The sequence below is a fragment of the Emys orbicularis genome, chromosome 16 (assembly GCF_028017835.1).
Source record: "Emys orbicularis isolate rEmyOrb1 chromosome 16, rEmyOrb1.hap1, whole genome shotgun sequence".
Taxonomy (NCBI): Eukaryota; Metazoa; Chordata; order Testudines; family Emydidae; genus Emys; species Emys orbicularis.
Genome location: NC_088698.1, coordinates 31589524 through 31614074, shown reverse-complemented (window position 1 = coordinate 31614074; position 24551 = coordinate 31589524). Strand labels below are relative to the sequence as shown.

Below are 24551 nucleotides of genomic sequence, written 5' to 3'. Positions count from 1 at the left end.
TGTGTGTGTTAGCGAAGCCCGGTGGAAGCAATGGATCTTGCACTAGGAGCAGAAGTTGTTAGGTTTGTGATGGTCCTTAATTTCTGGAGGAGTTCATTCCAGTCTTGGCGGCCCCTGAGAAAGTGCCGTGTCCTGCCCCAAGAAGCTTTACTCTGGGGCCAGAGGAACAAGAGTTGTCAACCACGGTCCTTATCCTAGAGTTTCCAGCTCGTTTAGGTATCCTGGGGCCAGACCATTGAGCACCATGAAGATACGATCTGAGACCTTGAAGTTGACTTTTTGTGTCTTGTATTTCTCTGTGCTGTAGTCAGTATTCTCCTTCATTATTGACTATTCTTAATCATATAGCTGTGAAAGCTCCAGGAATTATACAGAATTAAAATAGAATGAAATTGGGTTCTTAGTTCTTTTCTCAAATGACTCCGGCCTCCATCTCCTCTTCCAGGGCAGGAACAGAACTGCAAGGAGTGAATGCTCTAGCTGAGTGTTATGAGGTGAACGTGTTCCTAGCATGCTGTCTCGCTTCACCTTTCTCGGTAGCTATGTGTTCAGCACTTGCTAATCCTAGAAGCATAACTCTTAGAACTGTTAATCTGAAGCTTCCATATTGGTTTGTATTTCTCATACAGCTGACTGCACTTGAATGCATTGTTTTGGCAGCGTGCGTAAAGTCTCAACATAGTTAAAGGTTCAGCAGGACTTAATAGTCGAGAAGTAATTCCCATCCCAGAAATAATTGTTCTTGTGCCACTTCTGATCAGGCTGGTGTTCAACTGCTAGGAAAGCAGATAATGGGTGCAGACAAAAGGCATGTGTATGCGACAGCAGCACATCTGTGGTGTTGCGGCTATGTGTAGACACTTCCTGTAGTGACTGAAGAGTTTTTGGGGGGGTCATTGTAGTTAATCCACCTTTGGCTAGGTCAGTGGAAGAATCCTTCTGTCCATCTAGCCTGGTCTATACTGGGCATTAGGTAACCAAACTACAGTGCTTAGGACATGAAATTTTTCACAGCCGTGAGCAATGCCGCTAGGTCAGTCTAATTTTTAAATGTAGACCAGGCTGAAGACAGAGTGAGCTCTGCAGGAGAGCTGGATGAAGTGCAAATTCTGTCTTTCTGGGGAGATTAATTGGAGCAGACTGAGTAATCCAAGGGGAGGTAAAGGCAGGGAATGGAAAAGCAATGGTATATGGAAACATCTGTTAAACCCTGTGTAGCCTGAAAACTCAACTTGGGGGGGAGTTTGAGCAGCTTCACCCTCACAGAGCAGAGGCTCGTTAGCACGTTACACAAACTGCAGAAGGGGAGGAAGGAAATGGCTCAGATCAAAATAGAAGGAAACAGTTTCCCCAAACCTTAGACCTGGTCTACACTTCAAATTAAGATGAAGATAGCTCTGGTGCTCAAGGGGGTGAAAAATCCACACCCCAAGCACTGTAACTATGCTGACCTAAGGAAGAATTTGCCAGGAAGTGGAGTTTCTATAGCAAAGCCAAACCCCGTCCCTCGATGTAGTCTGTGTCACGCTGCCTGGAGTGGTTCATGGCCGGGGCAGTGCCTACTTCAGGGAAAACATCCCAAACTGGTTTTTTTTTTTCTACAATTAAATTTAACCAAACTACAAATGTGAATTCCTGGATTACTGTAATCATGCATAGGTGCTGACTCCATGGGTGCTCTGGGACTGGAGCACCCACGGGGAAAAATTAGTGGGTGCTCTGCACCCACCGGCAGCCAAGCTCCCCACCTCACCTCCGCCTCCACCTCCGCCTCCTCCCCTGAGCGTGCCGCGTCCCCGCTCCTCCGCCTACCTCCCAGCGCTTGCCGCCGCCAAACAGCTGTAGCAAGCTCCAGGAGGGAGGGGGGAGGAGTGGGAACGTGGTGCGCTCAGGGGAGGAGGCGGGGCAGAGGTGGAGTCGGGGCTGGGGGCAGAGGGAGGTCGAGCACCCTCCGGCGCCAGAAGAAGTCGGCACCTATGTCACCATGGAGTCACAGACAGTCCCCTTGGGCACTGCATCTCTCTTGCCACCCAGACAACCTGGACTTAGCGATAAACGGTCACTTACACCAAAAATGGCAAAATATTCAGGTTGTTCCCAGTCCCAAGAGAGCAGTCACTTACCCAGATCAATGTGTACCTCAGCTCTCACACCAAAGACAATGCTGGTAGCCAGTCCTGTAATAAACCAATGAAAGATTTATTAACTAGGAAAAAGGAATCCGTGTTATTTACAGGTTAAAGCGGGCAACATCTATGTACAAATGACTTCCGAAAGGTGGCAGAAATGCACTAATCTGTCAGCACTGAATGTCTTTTCAGGGCTAACCCATTACAACTCATAGACTCTTAGACTTTAAGGTCAGAAGGGACCATTATGATCATCTAGTCTGACCTCCTGCATGATGCAGGCCACAAAAGCTGACCCACCCACTCTTGGAATAATTTTCTCCCTTGACTCAGCTGTTGAATTCCCCAAATCATAATTTAAAGACTTCAAGTCGCAGAGAATCCTCCAGCAAGCGACCCCTGCCCCATGCTGCGGAGGAAGGCGAAAAACCTCCAGGGCCTCTGCCAATCTACCCTGGAGGAAAATTCCTTCCCGACCCCAAATATGGCAATCAGCTGAACCCCGAGCATGCGAGCAAGATTCTCCAGCCAGACCCTCTGGAAAAAAGTTCTCTGTAGTAACTTTTAATATCCCATCATTGATCATTGTTACTAATTACCAGTGATGGCACGTTATTGACCTATTGACTAAAATCACGTTATCCCATCAAACCATCCCCTCCATAAACTTATCAAGCTTAATCTTAAAGCCAGAGAGGTCTTTTGCCCCCACTATTTCCCTCGGAAGGCTGTTCCAGAACTTCACCCCTCTGACGGTTAGAAACTGTCATCTAATTTCAAGCCTAAACTTCCCGATGGCCAGTTTATATCCATTTGTTCTCGTGTCCACATTAGTACTGAGTTGAAATTATTCCTCTCCCTCCCTGGTATTTATCCCTCTGATATATTTAAAGAGAGCAATCATATCCCCCCTCAGCCTTCTTTTGGTTAAGGTAAACAAACCAAGCTCCTCGAGTCTCCTTTCATACGACAGGTTTTCCATTCCTCGGATCATCCTAGTGGCCCTTCTCTGTACCCGTTCCAGTTTGTATTCATCCCTTTTAAACATGGGAGACCAGAACTGCACACACTACTCCAAATGAGGTCTCACCAGTGCCTTGTATAACGGAACCAGCACCTCCTTATCCCTACTAGAAATACCTCGCCTAATGCATCCCAGGACCGCATTAGCTTTTTTCACGGCCACGTCACATTGCCGACTCATAGTCATCCTGCGATCAACCAGGACTCCGAGGTCCTTCTCCTCTTCCGTTACTTCCAACCGATGCGTCCCCAGCTTATAACTAAAATTCTTCTTAGTCATCCCTAAATGCATCACCTTACACTTCTCACTATTAAATTTCATCCTATTACTATTACTCCAGTTTACAAGGTCATCCAAATCTCCCTGCAGGATATCCCGATCCTTCTCCGAATTGGCAATACCTCCCAACTTTGTATCATCCGCAAACTTTATCAGCCCACTCCTACATTCGGTTCCGAGGTCAGTAATAAATAGATTAAATAAAATTGGACCCAAAACCGAACCTTGAGGAACTCCACTGGTAACCTCCCTCCAACCTGACAGGTCACCTTTCAGTACGACCCGCTGCAGTCTCCCCTTTAACCAGTTCTTTATCCACCTCTGGATTTTCATATCGATCCCCATCTTTTCCAATTTAACCAATAACTCCTCATGCGGTACCGTATCAAACGCTTTACTGAAATCGAGGTATATTAGATCCACCGCATTTCCTTTATCTAAAAAATCTGTTACTTTCTCAAAGAAGGAGATCAGGTTGGTTTGGCACGATCTACCTTTCGTAAAACCGTGTTGTAATTTGTCCCAATTGCCATTGACCTCAAGGTCCTTAACTACTTTCTCCTTCAAAATTTTTTCCAAGACCTTGCATATTACAGATGTTAAACTAACAGGCCTGTAGTTACCCGGGTCACTTTTTTCCCCCTTCTTGAAAATAGGAACCACATTAGCTATTCTCCAGTCCAACGGTACCACCCCCGAGTTTACAGATTCATTAAAAATTATTGCTAACGGGCTTGCAATTTCTCACGCCAGTTCCTTTAATATTCTCGGATGAAGATCATCCGGTCCGCCCGATTTAGTCCCGTTAAGCTGTTCGAGTTTGGCTTCTACCTCGGATATGGTAATGTCAATTACAAGCTGCATGGGGGTCTCTTTGCTTATGTTTAGGAATCTTTGCCCCTCAGAGTCCAGACAGCATGAAAGAGACCCAGTCTTATTGTCAGGAATTTTTATCCCCTCTGCCCGCCCGATTCCAAAACTGATGGGATGAGCTCATGGTAGATCTCCCCTTCCTGGAGGGAGTTAGGAATGCAATCAACAGGGCCTCTTTCCTTTGATGCTACACAATGCCTTATCTGCCCATCAGTGTGCCCTCTTGAGCACTTTATCTTAATTAATGTTTCTTATCATGTTTGGTGAGTTACACAATTACAGAGGTTTACAATGCAAACACTCAATATAACTTGATACCCATGGGCTGCAGAGGTTATAAATGAGATCAATACATGCAGCATCCTACAAGCATTTTATAAAGTCTAAACACACCCCTATCAACGTAACGTCTAATATCTATGTTTAACGATGCTAACGCACAGGCGAGCCAGACTGGAGTCAGTGTTCAGTGAGGCCTGAGCTGGCACCTGGTCTGCCAGCATCACGGTCTCTGTGCTATGGGGTTTCAGTGGCCTGGCTAAGCTCCATGGCTGTGCTATGGGGGGAGGGATAGCTCAGTGGTTTGAGCATTGGCCTGCTAAACCCAGGGTGGTGAGTTCAATCCTTGAGGGGGCCACTTAGGGATCGGGGGCAAAATCAGTACTTGGTCCTGCTAGTGAAGGCAGGGGGCTGGACTCAATAACCTTTCAGGGTCCCTTCCAGTTCTAGGAGATAGGTATATCTCTCTATATTTCTTATTGCCTCTGTAGCGCCAGTAGTGTAAACGGGCCTTGCTTTTTTCAAACGCGGTCATTGCAGCTGTCGGAGTCTAACATGCACACGTGAACAACTCCTGCATTTCCCCAAAGTTCCCTTGAGCTCAGGTTTCCTGAGCAGATAGAATTTAAAACCTGATGGGGAAAAATGGGAGTAACAGGGCTGAGGACAATGTAGGAATTACCATGTTACATAAGAATGACCACATTGGGTCAGATCAGTGGTCCATCCAGCCCAGTAGCCTGTCTTCCGATAGTAGCCATGGCCTGATGCTTCAGAGGGAATGAACAGAACAGGGCAATTTGAGTGATCCATCCCCTGTTGTCCAGTCCCAGCCCCATCTTGTCCCGTCACACCAGATACCACACAGGAAGGTGCAGGGCTCACAGATCCGAAGGAAGGGGGTACACAGCATTGTCCTTGGCTGAGGGGCAGAATGAAGCAAGGGCCACCTGCAGTAGATTTGTGCCTGTTTGTGTTAGTGGCTGCAGGCTCTGCTCTCTAACCCGCAGGGGTGCTGTGACAGCGTGCTGTGCTATGACATGGCAACACACCAAGACAGTGGTGAGCTGAATACAGGAGTGTGGAGAGAGAACGTGGTATTTGGATGTGTGGCATGCAGCTGCTGCAGGATAAAATGGGCATGTTCCCCCTGCCCTTCGATGGGTGTGTTCCAGGAGGTGGTGTAAGTGACGTCAGGTTTAGTCTCATGTATTAATGTTCTATATTGTAATTGTTATTTTAAAAAGTCTAAATGATTTAAAATAGAAGAAAAGGGAGCACTGGTAAGTCCTGGTTATTTGAAACCTGGGTTGACTGAAAGTCCTGAATTTCTCTTTAAAATCAGAGTTCCATTTTTTGCAAAATTCTGATTTTTGGAGATAGTCCCCCCAGCCCACTTGGAGAACTGGGCTTGACTATGTAACCCAAATGCAGCAGAGTAGGTAGTCCTCAGCTAACAGATTTGCGGCTCAGTGGTGTGATAGTGTATGGGTGATGTGGCCCAACCGCTGAGTCCTGCAGACTGCACTCTGTGCTGTAGTCTCGCTGTATTCATCGCATGGTAAAACACATGAGCTGCAGCTTCACTAAAATACAGTGAACCTGAAAAGCTGCAAATTCCACAAGGGATTCAGAGCAGCAGCCATTCTCTCAGAGGATTAAATGGTGCAACCTCAGTACGTAGCTCCTGTAACTCAGGCATTTCTGTTTGTAAGAGGCCCCGGTTCTGATCGGTAATCCTTGTTAGCCCAGCATAGCACTTTACAGAACAGCTAGAGTACACTAGCAATCCACATGCCACAATGGGAGCTTTTCTAGCAAGTGCAAAATTGGATATTGTTGCATTTGGCAGATAAGATTTTATCCTCAGAGAATTTTGCTTGGCAGTTAACTGAGCTGGAAGCCTACAGCTGGTAGGCAGGAGACCAGGAGCACATCTGGAGAGGCATGATTCAGGGTCGTGTGTCCACTGGCTGCTGCACAGATCAGTCACTCTTCTTGCAGCTTTTAATTCCGGCTCCAGGAGACTCATTCCTAGATTAGGGTTGGAAGAGACCTCCGGAGGTCATCTAGTCCAACCCTCTGCTCAAAGCAGGACCAACCCCAACTAAATCATCCCAGCCAGGGCTTCCTCAGATCCCGTGCACAGACTCACCGTGGGAATCACAGGAGCACTTGAAACATTGTATGGGGCCTGGTTTGCACTTAACACTTATATTGTCCTGCTGACGCTGGTCAGGGTTGTGAGAAAAACACCATTGTGCCTTCTAAAGCCCCAGTGTAGGCTCAGCTATGTTGACAAGAGAGTCCTTCTGTCAGCATAGCTACCATCCACTGGGGAGCTGGTATCCTGCCCAGACAGAAATACTACTTCTGCTGGTATGTACGGTACTATGCCAACCTAAGCATGCTGGCACAGGCTCCTAGACGCAGACTGTGCTGACGGGAGGGAATACCACCTCCCCGAAGAAAATTAGCTACGTAGACCCAGCTGCATGTGCGCTGGGAACTAGGTCCGCGAGCTACATCAATCAGTCAGAGGCGTTTTTCTATGTCGACCTAACTTTTAAGTGTTCGCCAAGCCTAAGTTTTCACCACCATTGGAGCTGTGTGTGCGTTGGGGATGGACAGGGCGGTGAGTGGTCCAACGCTCCGGGTAACTAACCCGCAAAGCCTTTAACTCCAGGTGGCTGGGCTGTTTTGACATGCCGGTGGTTTTATAAAGAGAGTTTCCTTGCAGGTTATTCTGATTCTGTCCGTGTCGGCTACTGGCTTTTTCCCAATAGGTTCCTTCTGTAGGGAAGAGTTCCTTTCATATTTTCTTTCTCTTCTGACTTTGGACTCCTTCTCATAAGGTGTCCATGCCTTCTGCAACCTTTCTTTGCATAAGAGATGATATTTCTAGAGTTCTGAGCGTAAGATTGTCACCTCTCTCTCCCTCCCGACAGCTGTCCATTTCTCAGGTTGGTTGCTAGACCTTTCTAGGGGATTACTGGGTCAATGAGTGAATTTGCGTTGAAAGGGAATATGACGAACTTGAGTTTGGCATGTTGAAATCTTACTCAGTGCTGCAAGGGATGGGGAATGTCTCGAAAAAAAGAACCTAACCCATATTGCTGCTGCCTCACTCACTTTGAGTGCAAGGCCCTGGAAGTATTCCAGGGGAGCTGGCGGGGCTCAGGATGGGTGGGGAAATTTCCCTTTGTCTTGGGCACACGATTTCTGTAACTGTGCTGGGAGGTCACTCATGTTGGCATGCATCAAGTTGAGAGAGTCTCCCCGAATTTCCTGCTCCAGGAGGTTTGCTCCTTGGATCCTGTCCATAGACTAAATGCTGGAATCCCTGAAGCAGTTGGATTGACGTTTTTAAGAGTCCGTGTATGCTCCCCATCCACCAGAAGCTGGGAAAGGAAATGTTTGAGGGACCGATGCACCTTTGCCTCAGTGGGGAAGGCAACGTTCTGCTCTGAGGCTGGGTATTCATAACCATTCCCGTAGCATGCCTCCCCTGGTAGCTGAGCATGTGTGGTGTCCGTGCTACTCCCTGGCATTTCCCGCAGGCGGTGTGAACAGCCGTGTCCCCTCTGGTGAATCGCAGGGTACTGGCAGATGTGAAGGTGCTACAGTGTCAGCATCTCCAGTGCTGCAGCAGATGCATTCTGAGTGGGGTTACAAAGTGGGTGTAGCTAGGTGGGTAACTGGGCACGATGGTGACTGCTCAGTGCTGCTGTCTGCTGAGTGTCCTGCATTATTGAATATCCAGTTCCCAAATGCACTGGTGGATGTGTCTGTCTGCTGGGACCATCCTGAGATGTACAGAGACAGCTTAAAATAAAAAAAAAACCAAACTTAGCTGTATGTCCTGCTTCTCACTATGGAGAAAGCATCCAGCGCCCAATGTGAGGCCGAGCTGGCTCTTCTGGGAGCATTTCAAAAAGGAAGAGACCCCAGTGGCTGTGACCAGTGTTTCTGCAAGAAACCAATTAAATCAAACTGCTGGTTAGGTGCCACATCTAGCAGTGCTAGTCAGGTGATGTTGCCTGAGAGATGCCGGGGCAGTGATAACTGCAAGTTGGGCCACACTGATGAAGCACCTTTAAAAGAAGAAAAGGGCGGGGGAGAGTTAAAGGACATCTTACACAAATGCAGTGTTTGGTTTATTTCAGCAGAGTAGGGTATGGCAGCTGATTCCAGCAGTTTGGGTCTGCTGCTCCAACAGCGGGCCTCCCATGGGCTTTTTTAACTTTAGCTACTTTAAAATTAATAACCTGGTTTGAAAGAAGAGCATGTTACAGTCGGCATTGTGGAGGCCAAGTGGAAATCAACATGCTGGAGCCATACTCTGAACACGCGTGATACATGATAAACTAGTGCCACTATCTTCACTTGGAACAGGAGAAAATAGAATGGAAGATGCTGCAAATTGGTGGGGGTTTTATTATTTCAAAAACATTTTAGCATTGAGCAGGATAATAAAATGTTTTCTAATCACAGCAGCCCTGAGGCAATAAACAAACAGTACGTTTGTGCTATAAAATGTCTGTCAAATCTTTGTTGATTTAATTTAAAGCCTGTTACAGCAGCCTGGCTTTGTTCATGCGTCCCTGACCAGACTCTTGGGAGCTTGGATAATGCTCTAAGAGTACTCATCTGTGAACATTCTTCTTGGCTCTGGGTTTTACCTCTCACTATTTCTTAGCAACAGACTCAAGTATTTGAAGCCTGTGCTCACTCTTCTGTAATCCAGAGATCAAAGCCATCAAACCTGTTCTTGCAAAGTATTTAAAAATGGAGGTAAGCCCCTCCATATGTCCCAATGTCAAAGATTGTGCTTGAGGTTTCAGATCAGTGTTCCACAGAGAAACAATTCTAAAATCTCTTGTGCCTCTGCAGTTATGAACCAATGCCCTGCATAAGCAGCAAGGTGCAAGACTGTTTCAAGTGTAAAGTTAATATTGAAAAGCAGCTGAAGTATAAATACGACCAAAGGGAAATAGAACACAAGAAATATACTGAGGTTATTGCATTGTGTAGCGCCTTCTGTCCTGAAGTGATCCAGAGCACTTCACGGATTGTGGACCCAGTCCTGCAACTGGCTATGAACAGGGAGCCATCTGCCTTTGTGCAGAGCATTTGCAGGATAGGAATGTGTGGCTCCAACATCCCTGAATTGCAGCCACCTCTGGATTGTCACTCTGCATTGGTTTGACTGCTGTATAGTGTTGCTATGCAGTTTAGGACAAGAACTGAAGAGGAATACCTCATTTAATGGAAGTTAAAGGAGGCGGTTTAGGTAGCTGGAATGTAATTACTTGAATTGGAATTTGGCTAGGACATCTTTGTGATGCTTTAAAGGAAAAAAGATAGACGAAATTAGAGCTGTAAATAGATATTGTCAGCTGAAATCTGGTTAATTTTAACGTTAGGATGTTGCAAGGGCTAAACAGGCACTTCAGCCCTCTGATGATTTTTATGGCTTTACAATCCTATTTTTCTCTCCAATCTGAGGTGTGAAAGATGTACACAGAGAGGAACTGTCCATGCACAAACCAGTGAGACTGACTAGCCACAAATACTGTTGAAGGTGCAAAGAAGACAATCTGGGAAAATAGAAATGCTTTGTCAACTTAAGAGGGGGCTTTTGAAGGCGAATAATACAGATAGGTGGCCAAATTCCATGTTTGTGCATCTAACTCCCTGAGGGGACTCAGGTGTTACATGTAGGACGAGTGGCACCAAACATTCCGGTGACTGTGACTTTTTGTTCAAGGTGATGGCCTGAAAGTAATTTTCTTTCTGGAATATTTGAACTTTGTGGGCTTTCCTCTTTGCAGCTTGATTCTGTGTGTATGAAAGCAGCCTTGTGTCAGTGAGCGGCATCCTTACAGTCTCTGGGCTCAGTTAAATCAGAATGAAAATCTTTGTGCATCTCTCTGGAAGTCTGTAAGAAAGTGAAAACGTAGCTAGTTGCAGTATTTGTCGGGGGTAGGCAGCAAACGTGCTCATGGTCATTAGCTGTTGGGCAGTGGAGAATTCAGAGCTAACCTCTCTCCATGGGTATGGAGAAGGGACTATCCAATCTCAAAACCAAGGTCCCAGGCCTGCCATTGACTAGACAAGGGTGCGCGTCTACGAACAATTTCACTGCTGTCCGTGGATGCCCCACAGTCAGTTGCAGACATAGGGCTGTGTCAGCATTTTCTCAACCCCTGCTTTCAAGAATAGACAGGGTAAGAGTCAGGGCATCAGCACAGCAAGCGCTCCTGTGCCCAGAGTGGTGAGGTGAGGGCATTGCTAGTTCTGCACGCCTGTGCCGGGCTCACTGCATTTTGTATGCAGCATATGCAGGTGCCCTTTGTGAAGTCTTGCTGCTTTTCAAATCCCCTGTTGAAGTGTGTGGCTGGGACTCAGATGACCCATTGAAATCAGCACAGAGATTTGAGAACTAAACATGCGTTTCTACTCACTGCCTCCTGTGTCTCCCACTCCACCTCCCCACCTTTAATCCACGCTGCTCCCTTCCTCCGAACATCCTTTTGTCCCTTTTCTCGCTCACCTTTGCTCTCCTCTGCTCTTCCTTGTTACAAAAACCACTTCTCTTTCTTCATTCAGGTCTCTTGAAACCAGCTTTATACGGTTAATCCACCAAAACACGAGGGGGCGGGGGGAACAAAGCTATCTGCAGCAGTACAAGATTAGACCTTTCACTTGTGTATTGTGTGTGGGCTCCCTGGGATTGAAACAATAGATTGAGAGCTCCATGGGGCATAGACTAGTTTCCTCTATGCTGCATGCAGATAGCCCTTAATGAATTTCCCAGCATCTGAGACACCCTCGAACAGTGCTAAACTATGCTTATTTCAAAGATTTGAGTTAAATATGTTTTAGTGGTAGTACTGCCCTTCAGAAACAAACCTTCTGTTTAACAATAACTTCTCTATGTACACAGTGGTGGTGTAGCCATATCAGTTCCCAGAGCAGCTTTCGAGCTCTTCTTCAGGTCTGAGAAACTGTGAACTCGCAAGCTTGTCTCTCTCGCCAACAGAAGTTGGTCCAATAAAAGATATCGCCTCCCCCACCTTTTCTCTCTAATAACTTATCTAGTGTTTGTCATTTTCAAAGTGGTTTACAAACACTAAAATGATACATTCTTTTCCAACCATACAAAAACCAGATGAAATTAATAGGCACCAGGTTGAATACAAACAAGGGGAAGTAATTTTTCAAACACCACACAGTTAACCTGTGGAACTCATTGCCGTGGGATGTTGTAATGGCCTAAGTATAACTGGGTTCAGAAAGAACTAGATGAGTTCATGAAGGATAGGTCCATCAATGGCTGTTAGCCAAGATGGTCAGGGATGCAACCTCAAGGTCAGTGTCACCCTAAGCCTCTAACTGCCAGAAGCTGGGAGGAGAAGCCGGGTGGCTATCTCCAGTTGCCCTGTTCTGTATGCTGTGCCTGAAGCTCTGGTATGGACCACTGTCAGAGACTGGATACTGGGTTAGTTGGACCATTGATCTGACCCAGGATGGCAGTTCTTATATTCTTATAGGTAGTGCAGGTAGCAGTGCTTATACTTAAGGTTATCTGACGCTTTCCATTCTAAGACCCTGTTTTCAGTTGCACCTGCAGTCTGCAGTGCACCTGTTCACCTTCTCCTTGCAGCTCCGTGGGCCTTTCAGAGACAGGCTGCAGCTCCCGCCCCAGATCTGCCATTTCACTAACAGTGGAGGTGAGAGTTGAATTACAGCCCATGAAAACTGTAGGTTCCACTCCTGAGTCCCAGATCTCTGCCGCTAATTTTCGGTGCTCATGCAACTGAATGACTGGTTTAGCCTGGGCAGGTGTGGGGCAGGCCTCTGCCCACCACTCTGCTGAAGAGCCCCAGCCCGGTCCTGGAGCCCCTGCTGCTATTCTAGTGCTGGGCTCCCTCTGTGAATCTGGGCCACTGGAGTCTGAACACTGACCCTTCTCAGGTGACAGGGGCCTGAACCCTTGTCATGTGACTTGGGACTGGACATGCAGATCATTCTCTCCGCATCTCAGCCCTGCTCAGCCCCAGGCCCTCTTATTCTGTTTTTTTGTCAGCCAGCATGCACCCTACATTCAGACAGTTTTAATCAGAGCAGGTCTTAGGTCAGTTTATGGAAACCCAAATGTTAGCCCCTTATGTGCGATTTCTCTAGCTTGAATATCCTCTCTGGAGGGATTTTCTCTTGATTTGCATAGAATCTGTAATAACAAGGTTTCCAAGAACAGTAGATGTGTGAACAGCACTGTCTATATACCCACCTTGGCTGCAGTCCTGGGGCTTGTCTACTACACAAACAATTAGTTCATGGCAAGTTGGGGTGTGAATCTGCCCCCCACTAGCCTGCTGTGCACTAACTGTTGTGGACCCTGCTGATGCACAGTAACAGTGCGTTAATGCACTTTGATCTAGTCCTCTTTGAAACAGATTAGATCAAAGCGCATTAATGAACTGTTAGTGCATGTCAGCCGGGTCCATGTGGACCAGTGGTTCTCAACCAGGGGTACATGTCCCCCTGGGGGCACACAGAGGTCTTCCAGGGGGTACATCAACTCATCTTGCTATTTGCCTGATTTTACAACAGGCCACATAAAAAGCGCTAGTGAAGTTAATACAAACTAAAATTTTATACAGACAATGACTTGTTTATACCGCTCTATAGACTATACCCTGAAGTACAATATTTATATTCCAATCGATTTCTTTTATAAATACATGGTAAAATAGAGAGCGTAAGCAATTTTTCAGTAATAGTGTACTCTGATATTTTTGTATTCTTATGTCTGATTTTTGTAAGCAAGTAGTTTTTAAGAGAGGTGAAACTTGGGGTACACACAACAAATCAGACTCCTGAAAGGGTGCAGCAGTCTGGAAAGGTTGAGAGCCACTGATGTGGACCTCTGGTCCGTGGCAGGCTCTGGTGGTGAAGATTCATGCCCTAGTTTGCCATGAGCTAATTGTTTGTGTGCCTCAGTGCTGTATTACTAGTTCCATTTGTGTTGTGTAACACAGCGCCTCGTGGGCAGGGTGCGGGCATGTTCCTGCACTATGTCCCGTCTCTGTCACTTCTGAGCTATTGTGTGCATTTAGTCACAGGCCACGCAGATGTCACCAAACTAGCTGGTAAGTGACTATGGCCTTGGCTACACTGGCGCTGTACAGCGCTGCAACTTGCTGTGCTCAGGGGTGTGAAAAAACACCCCCCTGAGCGCAGCGAGTACAGCGCTGTAAAGAGCTCTCACAGCTGCAAGCTATTCCCCTCGGAGAGGTGGAGTACATACAGCGCCGCGAGAGCTTTCTCACAGCGCTGGCGGCGCAACTACACTCGCGCTTCACAGCACTGCCGCGGCAGCGCTGTGAAGTCCCGAGTGTAGCCAAGGCCTATGACAATCAGCTTCCCCCAGACCTAGGGATTATTTGCTGAACTTCTCTGGCTTGTGTTATGCAGGAGGTCGGGATCACAATGGTCCTATCTGGCCTTGGAACGTCTGACTCCAGCGATGGTGCACAGTACTTAGAATTTGGAATCATAGCGCTCAGTTGCTAGAATAGCTGCTTTCTGTGGCTGCGGTGTATCCGAAAGAGAAGTGATTAGGGACAATGGTACCTGAAGTTAACTAGGCAGTATAACAAGTCCAGTTTCTAAGTACTTGCAAATTCATGTAGCCAGAAGAATAAACATCTCCTCTGGAGCATAAATAATCTAAAACTACATCTAGTCACGTTGATGTAAATAAAAAATGTGTAATCTTTAATAGCTGGGGCTAGCCGCTTCTTGTGTTTTGGCAAGCTGTACAGGACCCACAATAGAGCTTACTCCTTTTATTTTAATTTTGTTCTCAGCGGATCAGTGCACCAGCTTGTCTCTTCTGGAGGGCTGGGTAAAAAGTCGATGGTCATATGTGGATAGCCGCTCCACTCTTCATGGCTCATTGTCCGCCTCACATGGCAAAACTGTCAGGCTCTTGCAGAGAGAGGCCCTCGGCTAAGTCACTGCCTCTCTGAGAAGTTAGTGGTTCTGTATGCGAAGGGTTCTTGGCAAAGCAGCTCCCTGGTGGTGGTTTGCATGAGCAGTGTCAGGAAGGAAGTGTGTGCGCGCGCGTGCACATGCCACATAAGTGCACGATTTGGGCTATTTTCCTGAGGGCAGAGCGTGGGCGGTGGGCTGCGAACAGCTGCTATTTGAGCACTGATGGTATTTCAGAAATCTCTGAGGAAATGTGGTCCCTGCCCCGGGAAGCCTGCAGCCTAGTCCAGACTTGAAATCCCCCCGTTGATGGACCTGGCTCAATGCAGGGCAGTTTTGGTTGGAAAGGAATGTGTTCTAATCATCCCCGCCCCTCGGGGCAAACTGGGATTCTCTGGAAACTTGATCTGGGTGGAGTTCCCCCCCCCCCCCAGGCTCTTCATTAGCTCTAGAATAGAGGCAGAGCTGATTGCCTTGTTCCACTCACACATCAGTACTAATCATTAGCAGTTCTCCAGCGCTTCTGTACTGACCCAATGCTACAGACACTGTCAGTCGGTTCTGTGAAGCAGGGGATGAAATCCCTGGTGTACAGGGGAAACTGAGGCAAACAAGGGCCTGCCTTTCAGTGGTGCTGAGCGCCCAGAACTCCAGTTGAAGTTAATGGAGCTGTGGGTGCTCATCACCTCTGACAGTCAAGCCCCAGGTCTCGAGGGAACCTGTCAATGTCCAACTAGGGAGGCGAGGTGCTGTGCCCCGACCACGAGAGCTGCGGGGAGCTGTGTATGTGATGGGTGGGGGTGTAGTGTTACCAAGTGTGCTCACCAGACTATGGATGAGTGCGTTATCGCCCCCAGCAGCAGACACCGAGGCTTGTAGTGTACGTGGAGTGTTTAGATCTGCAGCAGGGGGTGCTCCAGAAATATTGGGGAGAGAATCCCATGGCCTCTAATCCTGGAGCCAGGTGGAAATCCCCTTCCAGCCTAATAGGCCTGGTGGCTGTGTGCAGCCAAATGGCATGTGCTGCTTTGTGCCTTTTTGCCCCCTCCTCTCCCTTCTGTCTCGGCCCCTTCACCCGAAAGGCGACTGGAGCCTGCCTTGCTGCTGCCCTGCAGGGGCACCTAACTTCTTGCAGCAGTTACACTGGTAACGTTTTTATCCCTGGTTCAGAGGCATCTCCTGGAAACAGCATGAAAAAGATTCTGTGTTCGCAGAAGGCAGCTCCGTCTACTAGGCTGTTGTATGATATGCAAAGAGGGAACTTATAGTCGCAGATGCAGAAGACAGGGCTCCTTGGAAATCCAGAGACAGGTGGGGAGCAGGGGGCGATGCTTAGTGGGAGGGGCGCATGTGTACCACCCGTGGGAGCCCGTTTTGTTTCAATGTTAAGATCACTTCTTGTGGATCTGCATGCTGCAGGTAGATTGCAAACACCACTGGGCCCCAGGGAGTTCCATGTGCTAAAAATCAGTTTCACAGACAGCAGGGTGAAGGAATCCACCTTGAGCAAAACGTGGAAGAGTTTGTCCTAGCCAGGGAAATCTTGCAGCTTGCTTTGCAGGGGCTCATGCTGACGTTTTCTCTTGCTCTGGGGTTCGCATCCCCTTGACTTTGCTTTGAGTGGTATGCTCAAAGGAGCCTAATTTTCAAAGCAGAGCTTGCTCAGAATTGCAGATGACCTCGGTCAAAGCCGTACACTGGGCTCAGGTTTGTCGGAAAAGCTGGTGACCCTCTGCAGCGCTTTTGCTCTTGCCTGATTTCAGAGCTTGTAATGAAACGGGAAAGCAGGTGGTGTGCAGTGTCCTCTGGAGCAGGCTGCGTGGTTCTGTTTACGTGTGGGAAATAGAAAAGCCCAGTTGGGACTCTGTAATATATTCAGTCTGCCATCCCCTCTGGCCTCTCACATCCTGCCTGCTTCTGCCTGGCTCTTGCTCTCTCCGTCTCAGGTCTTGGGAAGTCAGCCTCCTACCTCATTTGAGAGATGTGTTCAATTGCTTTCTTCTTCTCTCTCAGCCGGTGCCCCCAAACTCTCCCTGAGTTTTGTTGTAATTTACCCCATGGACTTGCAAGGTTTCCTTTCCCTGGGATGAGAGGAATGTTGCTTCATGGGCTCAGGGTTGTGATGCCAGGTGTATAGTCTTATTTTTAATGCCTTGTCTGTAGCTGTGATAGCCAAGTGACACTGCCAGTGTGTTAAGATAGTCAGGCTGATTTCTGCCAGCCAGTTGCTAGGTTTGGTGGAGACAATGCATGATGAACATAACAGTTGTATCTCGTGTCTGCATGTCGTTTGGCTTTCAGGTAAACATTAAAAGATTAATGATCTGTGTGTCGATAGACTATTAAAACTGCAATATTGAAAATTGAATCCTGAGAATGAGCATTTTATTTCTAACCATTCCGATGAATATCAGTTATCTCTAAACAAATCAGCATTGTGGTTTTTTTTCCCCATTAGGTATTCATCGGCCATCTGTATTTCTGAGCAAAGATCGGCCAACGGCAAAATGAATTTACCAGGGAAAGGTAAGTGTATCAAAAGAGGATCTGTCAGAGCAGTGGGACCCGGCATGACATATTGGGAGTGAGTTAATGAATATTTCATGTTTGTGTCTGCACAGCCGCTTCTGTTTTATTAATATTTTACCACTCTCAAAAGCTACTAGAAACAATTACAAATCTTGCTGATATTAATACCTAAGCAGAATGCAAAATGGGGAAGATTTTTAATTGCAGGGATTTTTTTTTATTTTGGGTTTGTATTGATCCTTATTACCACATCGGCCCCAGCTCAGCTGTTACTCTGCATGTTGCATTTTGCTTTCTTTAAAGCCAGCACTAAATTCTCCGTCTGGTTGAAGATGGAGTTTCTGGCTCTCTGGATCGCACTCCATCTTCGTCAGTGTGTCCCAGGGGTCAGAGCACCAGCCAAACGTGTGTGGGGGTTTATTGAGCTGCTGCGCTGGTTGTGCTCTGGTGAAGCCTTTAGCTTTTTGGTTTCTGTTGATGAACTTACGTCCTGAAGGATACAATGATTTTAAGTCCCTGGATCCTGTGTGGGAGGGAAGACGCCGGGGAGAAGACAGTAACTGAGGACTTTCGGCAGCAGAAGACTGCAAAAAGCAGTTTGAGCTTAATTGCACCTTTGACCTCGCTTTAGTGAGTAGGCTCACTCGTGCTTGTTTAGGAACTCCGAGTTTCGGGAGGTTTTAGTGACCCCATCTAATAATAGGTAGTACTTTGGGTAGCAGTCTGCTCTTGGCATCCACCCCCTGGCTGCCCCCCAGCAAGTATTCCCCTTGTTACTGTTGGGGAAGCAGGGAGAGAGAGAAGTGACATGTTCCAGACACAGATGGAGTCAGCATCAGATCAGGGTTCTTGTTCCCTAGTCATGTGCCCAGACAGCAGGCTGTCCGCATGTCTGTCACCCTGAAGCTGATAGACCCACTATTTTAAGAGCTCTTTTTTCTTTTTAAATGGCTAGCAGGCAAAATTAGAGGCCAAACAGTCTCTGTGAATGCTGCATAGTTGCCATCTGCCTTGGCAGTAGTTGAACAAGCACATGGATGGGCAGGAGCAGAGCTGAATAACATTTGAGATCACAGTCCCTTAAAGCGACTTTGTCTGCCTGGGCAGTGGAGGGCCCAGAACGTATGCAGCAGGTTTCACTTCAGGATTCTGAGGTGTGGCACGTTCCGTCTGGTCCGTTGTCCTGGAATCCCGTGTTTGTATGGTCAGATTCACAGCACTCATTTCAGATGCCCAGATGAGCCATGTCCTCACCTCTAAGTGACCTTGACAAGCAAGTGGGGCTGCCAGGGAATCCTGGGAGGAAATGTTAACCATAAACTCTATTCTCCTACCCCATTTAGTACTATCCTCCCTTTAAAATATTTTTTTTTACCTCTGCTTAGACTTTTGAACTACATCCCATTACAGTCCGGATAGTCTGAATTTCTGTCCATTCCAGCTATAAATGCTGTGGAGCCCAGAGGCTAGTGGGCATTTTAAATTGCTTTTGGAGATGAATATATATTAAAAAGTCAAATGACCAATTCATCACTTCAGAGACATGTAACTAGATTGTAAAGTCCTGGGGCCCAGAACTGCTGCTCTTTGTACAGTACCACGCACAGTCAGTGCTGAACAAATAATGATGTCAAGTAAAGCAGCATGCCTGACTCAGCTCCCGGGACACGGCCAGTGCCCTGCCGGGTGTGAGAATGGACTGCTCTGCATGGTTACATGGGCCACTGGTAAATGCTTGCTTTCATTAAGAAATTTTTGAGAAGAAAATATTTTTCTTAGGCAGCGTTTTGGATTGGCAGTGAAATAAAATGCACAGCGGTCCCCTTCCCCTCTCCCACGTTCAACTTCTGCCCAAATCCAGGCATTGCAAGGAATTTACCCCACCGCCCTCTGTGACCTCGGGGCGGGGTTGCAAACCCTGCACTAGTGGGTTCGGCCGGGAAAGGGGGAGGGATGGTTGGCCAGTTTTAATAGGAGCTTTGTGGAATCAGCAGAGCAGGAGACAGACTTGCAGGAGCAACAATCCTCTTGCTGGAATCTCCTACGGAGAAGTCGCGTCTTCACGGCAGAGCCAAATGAAAGCTTCAGTGTTTCAAGGGGAAACTTTATTTAAGGTCAGTTTCTGGCAGGGGAGTATTCAGATTGGCGATGCTTGTTGCTAGTATTGACACTAAACCTTCACATACATAGTTTGTTTAATAATTAACCCAATTTGATGCTCATTGGCCATCGCTTCTGCTGAAGCAAACCCACCAACCTCCTGGAAATCAAATGGGTAGAGTTTTCTCATGTCCTAGCTAATTTCTAATCAAAGTAAACAAATGCATACAGGAAACGTCTTGTTTATGGAACTGATAGAAGGGTTGTGTTGTGTAGTTCAGTGAATACGTGTAATACAACAAAGGAAAACTGCCAGAAAGGATTGGGGACACATCTGGGATGGAGGGCAGTAAATCAGTCTGTCACCTTGGAGATTGATGTTTTCTTGGCCTTCATGAGGAGGGAAAAGTCTGGCTAAGCCAAAATGCCCTGGCCATACATACAAAAGCTCTGCCATTGAGCTAGTAAAGCAAGGCCGGTGCTTTTGCTGCACTCCGACTCTTCTAGAATTGCTCGCATGGAATACCCAGAGCTTGGAGGCTTCTATTCTGTTTTTACTTCAGTTCTTCTCTGTTTTGATGGCAGTCCTTGCTTCAAAGCAACACATATTTAATAGAAGGAAGTAATAGGATGAAGATAAGCCAAGGAAAATTTGGTCTGGATGTTTTGGAAGTACTTCCCTAAGGATTTCCTGGATACGTGATTCTTAATTTTCTCTCCTAAACTGCTGCGCAGCATTGCTGGTAAACAGGTACCTTCATCCCCAGCAGCAAGAAACAATCTCTTTACGTACAGTCTGAAAATCACTTTGCACTTCTTTTGGGGATGTAAGATGGTGATAAATCACGAGGTTGATTAGACCCTGGAATGGTCTCTGGGGAGTTGTGGTGGAAGCTGGAGTTAGTTCCAAGCAGACAAGACAAATGGCTTGGCGTGTTCTCTCCAGGGCCAGTTGAGGTGATCAATAGGTCTTTGTGTGATTTATTGGAGGCTGAGGCTGTCCTGGTGTCAGGTGGCTCAGTAGGAGACGGGCTGGGTAACCGGATGTATGCCACTGACTTCTTTGAACATGTGCTGTTTTCTTTGCAGATGCGCACCGGCTTGGCTGCTTACTAACTGAAAGCTGAAGGTCTCCCAGCCTATGTGCAGAGGAACAGAATGCGGGTCACCATGAGGCGGGTGTTGCTGGGGCTTGGCTTTGCTGTTGCCCTGATGGTGACTGTGCACCTTGGCCAGCAGATGTTGGAGTGCCAGGAGCTGCTGGGCAAGGGCTATGGCAAGCGGACGCATGGGCTGATGAGACCAGAAAACGAAGAACTGGTTATGGTGGACTCCAGTCGCATCGAGTACCGGTACAGCAAGGAGATGCCTCTGATATTTATCGGTGGGGTCCCGCGGAGCGGCACGACTCTCATGAGAGCCATGCTGGATGCGCATCCAGAGGTCCGCTGCGGAGAAGAGACTCGCATTATTCCCCGGGTGCTGGCCATGCGCCAGGCCTGGTCCAAATCTGGGCGCGAAAAGATGCGCTTGGATGAAGCGGGAGTGACGGACCAAGTCCTGGACGCTGCCATGCAGGCGTTTATCCTGGAAGTCATTGCCAAGCATGGGGAGCCAGCCAGATATCTATGTAACAAGGACCCCTTCACGTTAAAATCCTCTGTCTACCTTTCCAGGCTCTTTCCCAATTCCAAATTTCTGCTGATGGTTCGAGACGGCCGGGCTTCTGTCCATTCCATGATCACAAGGAAGGTGACGATTGCAGGCTTTGACTTGAACAGCTACCGAGACTGCCTTACCAAGTGGAACAAAGCGATCGAGGTGATGTATTCGCAGTGTGTAGAAATTGGGCAGTCCAGGTGCCTGCCAGTCTACTATGAGCAGCTAGTGCTGCACCCCGAGCAGTCCATGCGCGTCATCATGCAGTTCCTAGACATTTCCTGGAGCGACGCGGTGCTGCACCATGAAGAATTGATAGGGAAACCAGGCGGAGTCTCTCTTTCCAAGTGAGTGTCTGTATGGCTGCCGCTGCTTTCCAAAGAGACTCCTGACTAGACGGAGCGGGTTCTTGCCAAACCTCCTTGGGGCATGCCTTGTTGCTTGTTTTCATGCCTGGTTTTCAGGAGCAGAGGGATCGATGCACCCAACTCTGCTGTAGCGTATTTGTGTGTGTCTAAGTAAAGAACTGCGTGAATGTCACAATGGCGGTTAGCTGCTTAGGTGAGGATTTTTAAGAATGGTGACGTCTCCGTCATCCCACTTGTAAATAAGGGGATGATTTCGGGCTCTGCTTTGGCAGAGTCCTATTAAGGAGCTCCAGTTTTGGGGTAATCTATGTCCCCTTTCTCTTTTTCTACCCATTCCCAAATATTTCTTTAAACATCGGATTACGTTCCAGCTAGCACTGAATGATTTTCGGTAGCAGGCAGCTGAGGTTCTCTGACTTCCCACTGCCTCTCGCCACACATAGTTCTGACACGATCCTGGCATAAAGTGTGTACGCACAGAGTGCGTCTTCGAGAGCTAGTTCATATTTTGAGCTTCTTGCTGCCGTTGTTTGGCTACTTGGTAATTTTAGATTAACCTAACCTAACCCAACCTCTGACTGTAAACATGGATATATGGGAACTAGCCAGACAAGTCTGTCTTCTAACAGTCTTTTTCTGTTAGTTCTGTACATCCAGAACGGGGAGGTGGAGGAGAAAGAACCCACTGTATGGTTTTTCTCTGAGCAAGGGAAAGGGAGGACATTGTCAGGCCATACTTTCATCAACACTAAGGGTATGTCCAGGAGCGCCGCCAGCTTTTCTGCCGCCCTAGGCGGCGGAAGGTCCCGCCCCGAAATGCCGCCCCCCACAGAGGCAACGGAGGGTCCCGCCGCCGAAATACCGCCGCGGTCGTCGCCCCCCAAATTGTAGCGCCCTAGGCAATCGCCTAGGTCGCCTAATGGGTTGCGCTGGCCCTGGGTATGTCTACACTGCAATGAGACACCCGTGGCTGGCCTGTGCCAGCTGACTCGGGCTCATGGGGCTCTGGCTGCGGGGCTGTTTAATTGTGGTGTAGACGTTCGGGATGTCCTGAGCTTTGGGACCCTCCCACCTCGCAGGATCCTAGAGCCTGGCCTCCAGCCCGAGCCCCAGAGGTCTACACTGCAGTTAAACAGCCCGCAGCCCGAGCCCCATGAGCCTGTCGGCTGGCACTGGCCAGTCGCAGGTGCCTCGTTGCAGTGTAGACTTACCCAAAAAAGTTCTTCCCAAAGAGAGAGGAGCAGTGGAAGCTGACTGCACATGATTGGTGATTCAGTACCCTTGCAAAATGCTGTCTCACGCTAGTCAGCATTTTACTGGGTGTGGTTCTCTTTGAGTCACAGTTGAACCGATGCCCCAGTATGCCACGCTGTGTAACTGAGGCCCTGGCTACTTAGTGGGGGGAGGGCGAGAGGGAGAGGTGGGAAGAGTGATTAGAGTCCCATATTATTTAAGGACCTCAGAGGGGCATTAGGGCCTCATTGTCCTGGGTGCTGTACAAACAAAAGAGCACTTTCTTTTCCAGAATTAGGGGCTCTAGCCCTGGTGGTCAATTCCAAGGCAAGTGACTCCATTGCTGATGCTCGTGAATGGGGGGTGTTTGACCAGTAGCTGTTGTGACTCTGGAGAGGCTCTTGGAATCTGGCTTTCCGTGAGGTGTAAGGCGTGACCGTTGCAGACGCGCTGCGCAGGAACTGGGCGCAGCCGAGCAGAGGGAATGCAGAGGATGGGGAGCACGCAGTTCACTCATGACTTGGGCTAGAGCTTTTCTCCTTCATGGCCTTGTCTTTCGTTCGCTCTAAACCCTCCCCAGCCAAGGAAATTGTGGTTTGGGGTAGCGAGGGAAGGGGAGAGCAGCTACTGTGGTAGATGCAGGCATATTTCTTAGGTGAACTGATGGCCTCTATTGGGCTTTGTATCTTTAAAAATCTACTGAGAGCAAATAGCCCATTAACTTACTAATGCTGCCCAGTTCCCGAGGTCTCATTTCCCATGATGTCCATGTGGCCGGTAGCCACAAATTCCTTTGATTTTTCTCCTGCAGTAACTGGGGTGAGAGGTTTTGCCGTAGGAATGCCCGTCCCTTCAGAAGAGGGTAGAAATCAGTGTCTACTCGCCAAGGCCTGACGGGAGACAGGTCGGGGATGGGAGGTTTTCTCTCTAGAGTCTCAGGCGCCCTGGATCCTTCATGGTCTGGCGGCGCCTGCCGCACTCCTGCTGCAGCCTCTGCTCCTCGTGCGTGTGCCAGAGATTTACGGGTCCTGAATAAACAGAACTGTCTCTAGGGAGGGCTCTAATTTTCATGCTAATTATGTAAATCTGCCTAATTACAGGACGTTAACTTTGCTGTCTCAAAATCTAAAGGGACAGTTTGTGCAGTGATCGACTGCTGCTCTGCCTTATAAATAGGATATCTCCATATATTATTATTTATCTCCTAGAACGGGAAGGGACCCCGAAAGGTCATCGAGTCCAGCCCCCTGCCTTCACTAGCAGGACCAAGCACTGATTTTGTCCCAGATCCCTAAATGGTCCCCTCAAGGATTGAACTCTCAACCCTGGGTTTAGCAGGCCAATGCTCAAACCACTGAGCTATCCCTCCCCCCTTGACTGCAGGGTGCAGACTGTCGCTGCAGACCGGCAGCGAAGCTTGGATTGCAGTGGGACACACTTTCCCTCTCTAGTGAAAACAAACTGCAGTTGATCTAACACAGGAGGCCCGGCAAGGTGGGCAGGACGGACGGGAGCGTCCTTAGGCCAGGCAGAGTGGGGAAGGATGCTTTGCACTTGGGTATTGAAACACGTGGAGCTGACCCCTTAGGAGTGTTAGTGTTGGGTCTTTGGCCCTGCAGCTCTGCCATCCTAATGAAGGCACTGGTGCTTTACCGATAGATAGATGTAAAGCCTCTGTTTTATGAGCTTTGTATCCTGAAGACGCTGAAAATATCTGAGCTACGTGTGTCTCTCAGGCATTGAGAATGAGAATTCAAATGGCAATAACCCAGCTGCAGGCTCTTATGTATGAACGCAACATGCATCCAAAACCCAAGTGACTGATTTCTACTCTCTTTTCAGGATAGAAAGATCAACAGACCAGGTTATTAAGCCTGTAAACTTGGAAGCTTTGTCCAAATGGATCGGGCACATTCCAGGGGACGTATTGCAAGACATGGCCCAGATAGCACCAATGCTCGCTAGGCTTGGCTATGACCCATATGCAAATCCACCCAACTATGGCAACCCAGACCCCTTGGTAATCAACAACACCCAGAGGGTGAGTATTGCTACTGTCTGCTTAGAATGCGGAGT

At 48.0% G+C, this 24551-nt stretch overlaps 1 protein-coding gene across 6 annotated transcripts in view; it reads left to right on the top strand.

Annotated features, from left to right (window-relative positions):
- TPST2 (tyrosylprotein sulfotransferase 2) overlaps positions 1-24551 on the top strand; it is a 42006-nt gene that overhangs the window by 11905 nt on the left and 5550 nt on the right. For 3 of the 6 annotated variants that reach the window (XM_065417615.1, XM_065417617.1, XM_065417611.1), the window contains exons 2-4: positions 17045-17112; positions 20305-21221; positions 24318-24516. In XM_065417615.1, the coding sequence (XP_065273687.1) occupies positions 20374-21221; positions 24318-24516 (1047 nt within the window). In that variant the 5' untranslated portion in view covers positions 17045-17112; positions 20305-20373. Of the gene's footprint in view, positions 1-3559; positions 3613-17044; positions 17113-19109; positions 19230-20304; positions 21222-24317; positions 24517-24551 lie in introns of those variants that run through there. The other 3 variants (XM_065417614.1, XM_065417613.1, XM_065417612.1) reach the window with 3 other exon arrangements.